The sequence below is a fragment of the Anas platyrhynchos genome, chromosome 1 (assembly GCF_047663525.1).
Source record: "Anas platyrhynchos isolate ZD024472 breed Pekin duck chromosome 1, IASCAAS_PekinDuck_T2T, whole genome shotgun sequence".
Classification (NCBI taxonomy): domain Eukaryota; kingdom Metazoa; phylum Chordata; class Aves; order Anseriformes; family Anatidae; genus Anas; species Anas platyrhynchos.
In genome coordinates this window covers 9,997,212-10,009,850 of record NC_092587.1, presented here as the reverse complement: position 1 = coordinate 10,009,850, position 12,639 = coordinate 9,997,212, and the positions used below count along the sequence as shown (strand labels likewise).

General features: G+C 34.8%; 1 protein-coding gene across 14 annotated transcripts in view; it reads right to left on the bottom strand.

Annotated features, from left to right (window-relative positions):
- PCLO (piccolo presynaptic cytomatrix protein) overlaps positions 1-12,639 on the bottom strand; it is a 361,590-nt gene that overhangs the window by 119,279 nt on the left and 229,672 nt on the right. For 13 of the 14 annotated variants that reach the window (XR_003497920.3, XM_027460019.3, XM_027460011.3 and 10 more), the window contains one exon: positions 2,067-2,192. Coding sequence is in view for 12 of the 14 variants with exons in the window: in XM_027460019.3 (XP_027315820.1) it covers positions 2,067-2,192 (126 nt within the window). In the remaining 2 variants the exon portion in view is untranslated. Of the gene's footprint in view, positions 1-2,066; positions 2,193-12,639 lie in introns of those variants that run through there. The other variant, XR_005269621.2, reaches the window with a different exon arrangement.

Sequence of the window (12,639 nt, the reverse complement as noted above, 5' to 3'; positions counted from 1 at the left end):
TATTTTATTTCTGTTCTTTACTCTAGTTTCTTTTATTACTGAAAAATGCTGGCAGTATGAAATTCTGTTTCCTGAGTATATACCAGGTGGAATATAACCAAACCGTTTCTGTCAACACGAGAGGGAGCACAGACCCATCTATCAAATTGACACAGTCCCTGCACTTGATGAGCTCAGTGGAATGAGTCTTCCACCTCCAGTTTTTGTAATGCCAATGAGTGATGAATCAGAGGTATTTTTGACATCTGAAAGCAATTCAAGGTGAGAGAACCAAGAAGATTTTTATTTGCCAGTCAGAACTATAAATAAACTTTTCAGCATTAACAGACTCCTCCAAAGCTATTTAAATAGGCTAAAACTGTGTGGATTTCTATTCCCTAAGGAAAGGAATGCTATCTATATTTTAAAGTGTGTAATTTCTGCATAGATGCAGTCACACAGACAGTGGGTAGGACTTTGCCTTCCTTCATAACCACAGTAAATCTATCCTTGTTCTTTACTCTACTGGCAGTATTTTTCAGACCCAGTGTTTTCTGTTTTAAGAATTAGAAGAATTAATTAAGTTGATGGGATTTTTTTTTTCCAGTGAACCATGTTCTTGGAAAGGCTAATGAGTCACGATATTAACTTGTAATGACATTATTATATGTTTAGTTGATAACTAGGTATATTCACTAATTTGAAGTCACACAGCATTTCAGCAGAAAAAAAAGTGACTCATGATTACTATACAAATTACTAGTATGAAACAATTGTCATTTACAGATAACAACACACAAAGTTTTATGTATGTGGTGTGAGAGACAGCAATTACCCAGGAAGGCTACATTCTATTTTCAGACTCAATATCAGCAATATTAATAACATTAGCAGTTTGGTTGGATTTGCACGAATCAGTATGAGAATGATTGAAGACCTCAGTGGATTTTTAGCATTTCTGAAGTTTAGAGATTAGATGTGCACCAGTCATATTTCTACTAAAACAAACAAAATATCCCAAAGTAAAGAAGCTAAATATTCTTTCTTGATTCATGATAGCCACCTAAAATGACATAAAAAGTAAACCATATATAAAGGTGAGATTTAAGAGGTAAATGACAGCCAGATTTGAAGTGTTTGTCTTCTGTGCTACATTAATGGTACTTTCTGCAAAAAGCCTTATTTCTCTTATCTAACATATCAATAGCAAACCATATTCTGGGACTCTGTGTGGTCAAATTCCACACATTAAGTGTAGTGATTTTGATAGTTGCTCCAAATTTATGCCAACATATTCTACAATGCCAATGTAAGTCTACAATTCTTTTATAAAGTTCAGATAAGAAGCAATACTGATCATATATGATGGAAGAATAAAACAAAATATGTATATATTATTGTTCTATTCATCTTTCTATAAAACATGAATAAAGCTTCAAAATTCATCATGGGAACAGAAAAAAAAAAAAAAAAGCAAGCTGATATGTTTGAATTTCTCCCATAGTTATTGTAAAACCAGGATGCACTGCTAAAAATACAGCCATATGGTAAGCAAACAAGTTTTTTAAACCTCAGTTCCCAGAAGATCTCCTGACAAGAGAAAACAAAATGGTAGAGATAATTCTAAGCGTTAACCTCTCATCCTCTTTCTTGAAATGCCTAGTCTCAAGGAAATACTGAATATTTACATCCTCCTTGTTACCTGCATGGTACTTCTACCACTTTGCTGAGAAAAGGCATGATTTAGCACAGCTGTGAAAGACCTACTGTTTTCTATGGAGGGAGCCAAAGATCTTCGAGATAGCACAGGTCCACAATATACATGATACAGTTGGACTCTCATCACGTCTTACCCCCAGTGCAGACAGCATGCCGTCACAGAATACTGTTTACCATGGAAGTTTCCTCTGGATATAGACAAGGACCTTCCATAAGTCCTCTTCTGCTTTAAGAGGGGCTCTAAGATACCCCTCTGCCCTTGCACAAGATTGTATCTGTTGTGTGACGGAGAATGCACATGTGTAAATAATTCTACTGCATTCACAATTCTGCCTTGCTTCCACTTTTTGATAGTGCATTTAACTTACCTTCTATCAGCTTCCCTGTCTGCTCTGCACTGCCCCCAGGCAAGATCTTGGCAATGTAAGCTCCAGTTTCCCCACTGCTTCCTGGAATTTCTTTTCCACCTACGATTCGGATACCCAGTCCATTGCCTGTGATCAAAAGAAAGAAAATTTTAAACAGAGATGAAACAATGAATAATTCACTGGAAAGAAAGCAAGAAAGAGAACAAATCATCAATGGATACTGAAGGATGTCATCAATAACTTCTGGCTGTGGCTGGAAGATTAAGGTCCCATCTGTTACATTCCCTAAGACTAAACTTTGGGTAGGAGCATTCAATTTACTTTCAGTGTAGGAAAACATTTTCTTGAGTAAATCACACAAACAACTCATACGCTGAAAACTGCATTAAAGCCAATCCTACCTTCTTTTGACAGCCCTACTATACTGCAAAATGACAATTTGCATGGCAAATCTACATCAAGCAAACCTTAATTTGCAGTATTAATTAAATTGCAGTAAATTGCTAGAAATTAATGTGAAATGTGGATTCAAAGGATAGCTTTATCATATGCCTAAAACATGCATACAATTTAGCTGAAAAATTATAGTAGATGAGCTTTTAGAATCAGACAAATAGAGTGATGAATAGATTGTTGAGGTCCCTCTGCAAAGCATGCACATTTATATCAACCTGTATTTGTCAGACACTAGTATTTTTCTTAAATATTTTCTTTTAATTGACATTTTTTTACGTCAAAGGATGTACAAATTATGATAATGGAAAATAGTCTACAATCACTTTGTAGTAAAGCAGCATCAAATCTAACATTTTTTCTCCCTTCTTTAAGAATCACAAAGATGAAAACATTATAATAAGTTTGATTTTCTTAGTTGGAGATAAGCAAATCACTAACCTTCCCTTTATACATGTACAGGAACAAATAGGAATGAAAACAAAAGCCTTTAGAACAGTCACATAAAGGTAATCTTATCCATTGTCAGTTTTCCATGCTATCATGCTATTTTATAAAATACTTCCCATACAAGAAAAATAAATTTCTTCTTTGAAGGAAAAGAAAATTTTACAAGAGATGATTCACACTTTGACCAGGGAATGTAAAGGTTTTCTTCCCACCTTAATTGTAATGGTTAAAAATTATTTTTTCAAATTATTAAATTATTAAGATAAATCTGCTTAGTTATTACACTAATCAGATATAGGAAGCTCACTACACAATCTCTTTGCAAAGCTTTATCTTTTTAGATTAATGTTTTCCTGAGGATGCTATTAGTGTTTCCATAACTTAGCTTTGAGTTGGTTTTAGATGTCAGCTAGCCACGCTGAGTTCCTGGCTAAAAAACTTTCTACTAGTTTTTCTATCCAAGATTATTTAAGTTTATGTCCTTTGTACCTAGGCTTTCCTCACAACTGCATATTAGACATTTTCCAAATAACCATTTTATTTTATTTTGGATCCCATACAGAACAGTATAAAGATAAGAAAGTGATGTCAAGGCACATGCAAGACAAGGAGGTGATCCAGGACAACCAGCATGGCTTCACCAAGGTCAAATCATGCCTGACCAATCTGCTGTCCTTCTATGATGGAATGAGTGACTGTATCAGTTGAAAAAGGAAGACTTACTGATGTCATCAACCTGGATTTCTGTAAGGCCACGTTCCCACATGACATTCTGATCTCCAAATTGGAGACAGATTTGATGGGTAGACCATTCAGTGGGTAATGAATTAGCTTTAAGGTCACACCTGGAGAGTGGTGGTCAATAGCTTCATGTCCAGGAAGAAGCTGGTGATGAGTGGTATCTCTCAGGGGTCTGTCCTGGTAGTACTGTTTACTACCTTTGTCAATGAGATAGACAAAGGAATTGAGTGCACCCTCAGCAGGTTTTCAGATCACACCAAACTGAGTGGTGCAGTCAATAAAACAGAAGGAAGGGATGCCGTCCAAAGGGATATGGACAAGCAAGAAAAGTGGGCCCGTGTGAACCTAATGAGGTTCAAGTCTAAGTGCAATGTGCTGTACTTGGGTCAGAACAATCCCAAACATAAGTACACCCTGAGAGAAAAACTCACTGAGAGCAGATCTGTAGAGGAGGACTTATGAGTTCTAGTGCGCAAAAATTTTGACATGAGCTAGCAGTGTGTGCTTGAAGCCTGGAAGGCCAACTGCACCCTGGGCTGCATCAAAAGAGGAGTGGTGAGCAGGTGGGAGGAGTTGATAGTTCCCCTTTGCTCTGCTGTTGTGAGATCTCACTTGGAGTCCTGCATCCAGGTGTGGGGCCCATAGCACAAGAAAGATGTGGGTTTGTTAAAGCAGGTCCAGAGAAGGACCATGAGGTTGATCAGAGGACCAGAGTAACTCTCCTATGAAGAAAACCTGAGAGAGCAGGGGCTGGTCAGCTTGGAGAAAAGGCTCAGGGGGTGACCCTGTTTCAGCTTTTCAATATGTAAAGGGGGGGCTTATAAAAAAGATGGAGAGCAACTTTTTGCTGAAGCAGAAAATGACAGGAAAAGGGGGAATGGCTTTAAATTAAAAGAGGAGATATTTGGATTAGGAGGAGGGTGAGGCAGTGGAGCAGGTTCCCCAGAGAAGCTGTGAATGCCTCATACCTGGAAGTGTTCAAGGACAGGTTGGATGGGGCTTTGGGCAGCCTGATCTGTTAGGTGGCATCCCTGCCCATGGCAGGGGGGTTGTAAGTAGATGATCTTTGAGGTCTCTTCCAACCTGAGCCATTCTGTAATGAGGAGTACAGCAGAATCCTATGACAGTTTGGAATAGTCTGATGATAGCATGAAATTTGTGAATAAATTCATTGGAATTTTTGCTAAAAATTTTAGCCATAGTGGCCTCTCACTGCGTTTGTCATCTCTTTGAAGACCTGAGCAACATCTTTAAAAGAGCTATCTTGTAAGCTTTTTATTCTGTGAATGTTTAGTAATGCAAATGTAGCATAAAAGAATATAGATCTTTTTCTGCCTCTTTTTGGACATGACAGTCATCTCCATCTTTGAACAGCAATTTAAGAATTGGAAAAATATAAGTATTTGAGTTTGAGGGGGGGCCTCTAAAGTAAAACTGTTAAGTTGCCTATATAATCAGCACAAAACAACACCATCAAAATACCATTGCTAATTACAGGCATAGGGAATATAATTAAATTTCAGGTACAAGACACATCCATCATGTTAGTTAATATTCCTTTAATTATAAACTTGGCATGGATGATAATCAGTAAACATTGATGTTTGGCTGGTTTTGAATATAAATTATTTGATATACAGAAAAGATACTGTGTTTTAAACAGTAGCTATATTGGCACTCTGGGACTGTGCTAACGGGGAATTCTAAGGTTATTTTTCTTTAGGAGAGGAAAGTAATTTTTCAGTGTAATTGGAACAAACTTATTTTAAATTAGATATATTATTTCACTGAAAACTTGAAATTTAGCACCAGTAGAATTTATTTTTTCCTGACATGACATGGAAAGCAAACACATCATACTACGTATTTTGTAAAATGTCTTTTACAAAAAAAAAAAAAAAAAAAAAAAGATAAGCATCTCATTGCATAAAGTAGCCAATAAAAGCATGCAAGTATCAGTCCATCCTTGGGCCACTGAAATTCATACCGACTGCTCTGCACACTTATCAGAGAACTTCTGATCAAACACTATTGTAAGATTCAATAATATGTTCCAGGGCTGAGGCTCATAGCTGCAAAGTACTAAATGCAGTTAATCTAAACTAAACAAATTCTTAGTGCACAACACAAAAACTCATACACAGGTAACTTACTTTTAATCTACACAACCAATGTATGGACTTTTCATCAGTAGGAATAGACTCAGTAACATTGGGGAATAAATCTAAAGCTTCACAGTTTCCTTATGACACAGTACATCAGTCTCTGTCTATGATATCTTAATGGCAGATGGGTGGTTTGTCATATAAATGGGTGTACATGACACCCGGTTTCACAGATAAGTCTATGGATATCTGTGCTAGATTACTGAAAACCATGGTTGACACTGTTTCTGATTTTGCAAATCTAAGTTGTTTTACCATACTGCTACTAAGAAAATAATTTTTTGTTGATGGTAATATTTAAAGGTTTTTATTCCTACAGAACTTGAAAAGTCTTGTGATTTTAAATTTGCAGCTTTTAGAGTCAAATATATGACTGATGTATTAAGTAGGAGCATGCTTGCTAAGGAACAACCGTATGTGCGTGTATGTGTGTCAGTTTGCAAATAACAACAAAAATGTTGCTGGGCAATTTGGAGGAATTCAAATTAGTGGATTTTTTTTGCACTAAATTAAAACATTCTGTTTTATTATTATGATGTTGCAGAAATGCCACTAAAAAAATAGTTTAAATGATAAAAATGTTAATTTCTGGGCAATCAGAATAAATGAATTACTTTTTGCACAATGTGTTTTAAGTGTTGGGTTCTGAATGACAAAGAAGTATTGCTTGGATGTTGCTGTAGTGTCTAGTGTGAAGATGAGATTTCAGACCTGTTTATGGATACTGCATCTACTGAAAATGTTAAGTTTACTGTTTCTGTTTACAATGACATTACCCAATTCATCACACAGAATGCAGGTAGCTTAAAAATATCATCAGTCATGGTTTCTCCTTTCTCCTTGTTCTTTTGTTTGTTTGCTTGCTTGTTTTGTTTTTTAGTCTTTGAGTCTTAATTTGAGTCTCTCTCACTATTTTGATATATCCTGACATTAATCTTTCAATTTTAACTTTTCATAGCTAATGTAACTTTTTATCTTTTTTTAGAAAATTTAATGTTTTCTTCTTTATATGACATAGGATTTATTTACTGTCAGAAAATCAGATCATTGTGCTATGAATGAGAGAGGGCATCTTTCAGAACTCTATTGATTTATATGGAAAATATCTTCAAGAATACATCCCTCCATATAGAATTTTACATATTTAAGATCCAATCTTTTTTTAGGATTTTTCAAAGTTAGAAGACCACTAATTAACTACAACTATTTTTACTGATATCCCAAGACTGTGATCCTACTTTCCTGTACAGTCTTTACTGAAGCCTTAAGATGAGGTTAACAAGGCATATCATGCAACTACATTTATTTTATATTTTGATAAACAAATATTCTTACTAAATTGTTAAAATTAATTTATGACCCACTGACTTGTATAGCTGAAAATATGAATGTAGGAGCTTTAATGAAGACTGCAAATGCCTAGTAGATAAAGAGTTGCTTTTGAAAGCACGCCGTACTTAGAGAAAAATACTAATCAATTTGAATCACCTAGATTTTTTTTTCCCCAATTAACCCACTTTGTGACTTTCAAAACAACATTTCACGTGTCATTTCATATCTGTCCAAACACCACAAATTATTTAAGTGATGCATATCCACATGTATATATTTGAATAATGACCAACAACCTGGCACTAATAAACCCTGTCACCAGTGACCTGGCAAGCAACATTGCAGAAGTATTTTAAAAATACCTCATTCTCTTTTACCTTATCTCCACCATCCCCTAATTTGTGCAAAATCTGACTTACTTATTCTAAATTTGTGTAGCTCAATGTTCTCAGAACACCATGAAATCGTAGCACCTGGTATATTTTGTTGTTCCACAGTAGCAACATAGTGGAAAGATTAGAAACATCACTCAGTCTATATAATAATAATAAATAATTTCTTTATTATATTTATCATATTATGTTTATTTTATTATATTTATTATATTATATTATATTATTTATTTATTATTATTTATTATTAATATAATATATTATAATTGTTTATATTATATTTATATAATAATAAAAATAATTTATTTTGCTGTAGTATGCTGACCATAACCTAAGTTCTGCAACTACAATTTGTCTTGTTTTCTTCATTATGGAGATAATACAGATCAGATTGCTGCCAATCTGTTGCTGCTGCTCTGTTCACAGGGAAATTCATGAAAACTTATCATCTTTCTACTACTTAGTTGAGCTCAGTCATTAGAGTATAAAGAGCCAAGATTTACTGGAACTGTTTCAGCATCTAGGTTTGACTTTCAAAACAAATGTCAATAACTCCCTATATAAATTACAAGTTTAAAAAAAAAAAAAAAAGACAGAGAAATAATGAGTAACTTGGAGCACACCAGGCATTTGTTGTTTGTTCCTGTCTTTACGCAAAAATGAAAATAAAGTTTGAAAGGATAATTTTCCATTACAAAAGTAAACAGGATTCCAGCACCAAATGCAGGGCCTGATATTACTTAATTATTAAGTCCCATATAGAAGCAACAACTGCACCCTTGGCTGAGAATGTAGCCATGTGACCCAGAAGCTCTGTGCAAATATTGTTCATATTGTTCATGTGCTAACTCAAACAAGTATTTCCTCAGGACTAAATTTTCAAAGCATGAAACCATTTGTCTAATGACATGAGCAAAGAAAGAAAAGAAGCAATTAGAATATGCAACATATTTTTTCAGTAATCACACATGAGTTTGTGTGAATTGGCATAGGAAACTCTGAAAATCATTAGTAGCAATCTGACTCTTGTCACAGCTAGATACAGAGATATATGATTTTTTAACAGACTTTTAGGTGGCTGAATTTTATATATATATGTAACACCTATTGATTTTGGTATCTAGTGCCTAAGAGCATGGCCTTTGAGACAGTAGTTAAAAATCACTATCTATTTCTGGAAAACCATGGTCTTTTTACAAACATCAGATGTTCCATGCTTTGAAGTTGAAACTTTATAAAAGTGAAATTGAAAAAGTTGAAATGGACTTGAACTGAAAAATGCTGATGAAGACAATGATACATGCCCCTGAGAAATTTGAAATGGAAGATATATTTAAACTTGAAAATGCAGATTGGGTCTTTTGGTTTGGGTCCATGAGCCAAAGCATAGACATACAACCAATTGAAGTAACTACACAAGTCCACATTTATTTTGCATCACTTTCAAGCAAAGTATTAAAAAAAAAAAAAAAAAAAAAAAAGATAATAATTCAAAATCAGATGGCTGAATCATAGAAAAGGAGGATAACAAAGACCTTTTCGGGGGGCAAGGTCCAATGGTAGGCATTAATAAAATGCACGAGAATAAAGAATGAAAAGGAGACATTAGGCACAAAATATTTTGCAATGTGACAAAACGCCATGCTACAGCAATGAGAACAAATTAACCAAACCAAACAATATGAAGTCTTCCAAGTCTACTTGGCTGTGAACAGAGACAGAACCTTCCTCTTGTGTTCATTTACTATACATTATCTCCTCATTCTTTCTCTAGTCTTATCTAGCTCAGACGTATGGTGATGGTAGGCATTTATCTTACACCATGTTCCATTATCTATATAATTAGAATTGTGAGTCCCAGAAAAAAGTGATGAAGAAAAAACAACTGTCTTTGGAGAGTTCAGATTGAAAAGTGAATAAAAGCAAATGATTTATTTAGATATCACAGTTATGATAAAGCAATCTGGAAAGTCTGGAGAACAGATGGAAAACAAACATGACAAAGCAAACAAAACCAAGTTAGATCAGGCACTTGGAAAGCAACAGGAAAAGTAATGTGTATAATCAAATCCAAGGTAAATTTTTATTTGCATTATTATTACTATATGATTCTGTGGAATACATAATATGACAATCCATATCAAAGCTTGGTTATCTGTATGGGTACAACGTTTTCAAGATTGTTTGCAGGAAAATTGTTTTTTGCACTTTCAGAACTAAATTAACTTTAGTGAAGTTGTTTCCTAGAAACATGATTAAACCTACTCAGTTATTCTACTTCTTGGCTATTGGCAATTAAAGCATAAAATATACATGAAGCCAAATCCCAAGCAGATGAAATTCAGATAATTCCAGTTGTTTTAATAACATAACATTGATTTATGTCAGCTGAGAAACTGCTTCATGCTGCTTTGCACACTGGCTATCATCCTGAAGGATCATAAAGTGCTTTACAAATTAGCATCCTGGAGCACTTATCGTATCTACTTGAAAACAAGACACAGGCTTCTTTTTGGATGGTCTGTCACATCAGAATAAGATTAATAAGGTTAAGTTGCCATTAATGGTAGGCTTCTCTATTTAAAGCTATGGTAGTTTTAAATCTATAAAAAACTGTCAGCACTGAGATTCATCTGTGTTTACTGATAGATGCCAGTGCTCAATAGATGCCACTAACTTACAGCTGAATTCAATATTTTAAAATGTTTTGAACTCTCTCATCCCTATTAGCTTTACCATTTAAGAAACAGCAATACATTTAGAGTAAATATGATATAATGCATAAGATATATGTATACAGTGTATGCATAGTATAATATACATATGTATAATATACTATACATAGTATAATGCATAAACAAAAGCCATTAGGTAGGGAGTAGATCTCCTTACATACAAGGAAGCAATCACTGCTTCATGAAGTGACTGAACCACAGACTGCTGGAAGGTATGAGAACATTGCACTGTGCTTACTCTGGGCTTGTATTCTTATATATTTTCTACCAGAGCCATGATAAAGGTCTACATGATATAAGCTACAAAGCTTATATCTCACTTAGTACAACTGTTCTAATATTTAACACATTTGGAAGAGTTTTGCTATCTTCAATAAGTGGTATATACAACTTATACCTGCTAAAAAGGTAGATGTCTAGACTTGTCAAATATAAAGTTATGCTCCTGGTAGCAACACAGGATGATGTTAGCCTCCTTTGCTGCTAGGGCATATTGTGTTCAGCTGGCCTCGAGACCAAAAAAATATGTATTTTCTCCCCATCCACCTAAATAAATAAATAAATAAATAAAAATCTAAGATCTTCTCCAGGGACCTCTTCTGCAGACCTGCTCCCCAGCTAGTCAGACCCTGGCTTGTGTCATTGTACAGGGGTCCTCCTCCCAAGACACAGGATTACTATTTGTCATTGTCGAATTTCACAAGGTTCTTGCTGGCCCATTCCCCCAGCCAGCTATGGTCCCTCTGAATTGCAGTCCTGCCCCTAAACCTTTCCCCCTAATCCAGTGTCATCTGCTAATGAGAGTTTACTTCATCAACTCCTCCAAATCACTGATAACAATATTAAATGGGGCAGGTCATAGCACATGTGTTATGTGCCTGCAGGAAAAGCACAACTTGTTAATCACACGCCTCTAAATCCAATCATCTAACTATTTTTTTGCTCATCAAGTTGCCCAGCCATCCAGAATACCTGTAACATTCAAATTCCAGGCCAGAAGTTACAGTAGGAAAATACCTGAAGTCTAGAGTTCATCTCAGCTAACAGCAGTACTATAACTTCAATCCAGTTTCATAAAATATTAAAGATTCTTACTAGGATGAATCTACCCCAAAAGACATGCTTTAATCCGTTCAACCAATATGTCAGCCAATTGTTTATGGCTTCACTGTAAAAAGAAAATAAAAAAAAAAATCAATCTTCATGACATTTTTAATGCTACAGTAGTTGCATTTAGCTTAAGCTTTTTGTTAATGTTCTTAATGAAGGGGAAAATCTGAATAGGTTTTATTGATGTTTCCAACATAGTATAAGGCAACCCTCTCATTATAGGAAAAAGATTTACATAAAGGATGCTCTGCTGGCATATCGCAACTTTGCAACTTAATTGGTGTGCTACAGATCTGGCATTTAGTGATGTCTTAATACAGGGTAAATAATAGATCAGTCCTATGTGAATGATATCAGCTATCTTAACATCTTGGACAAAAACTTGAAACCGTTCAGCTTTATTTAACTGCTTGCAACTGGATCTTCAGTTTTAAAGTTATCTATATTTTGTTAAGAAAGTAACAAGTAAAGGCTTGACAATTTACCATGCAAGTTCTCTTAATTACAACTTTGTGCACTGCCCTTTTATTACAGACATTGCATAATGTCCTGGTATTACAGATTCACAGAAACTGTAGATGGGTGTTTATGTAATTAATCCAACTTTCGTTGTTGTTGTTTCAGTACTCTTATTAGAGCAGAGGAAATCCATGTGATATTTGTGCAAATGTGTGTTGGCAATGGTTAAACAGAAGCTACATCATTGTCTACCAGTTCCTGTCTACTTCTGGAACAGGAGACATGTTGGGGAGTGTACATGTAATGGAGAGCATTTATGGCTCTTGGTCAACATTTTGAAATGTTGACCAAGGAATCTTTAGGAAAGATGGTAATGCCTGTGCTTAAAAGTACCCAACAAAGCTTCTGCACACTTGATAATTCCTCTTGACGGAAAACCAAAAGAATATCTGACCCAAATGGCCGTGCTGCACAAGGGAATCAAGTGACATAGTCTTACATGGATTACTGTCATGAATGAGGAAAAACTTGTGAAACTATTAATTGCAAAGTTAAAACTTCTTTCAAAACAAGTAATACCTGCAACCATCTAATTCTTTGTAAAAAACTCTGAACTTTCCTTCTTTTCTGTGAAAAAGACAGTAAAAAGACAGTAACTTTTTTTTTTTTTTTTTTTTTTTGTGCGTGTATATAATTCTTTAAAAAGATTACTATATGTGTGTAAATTACACAAAAT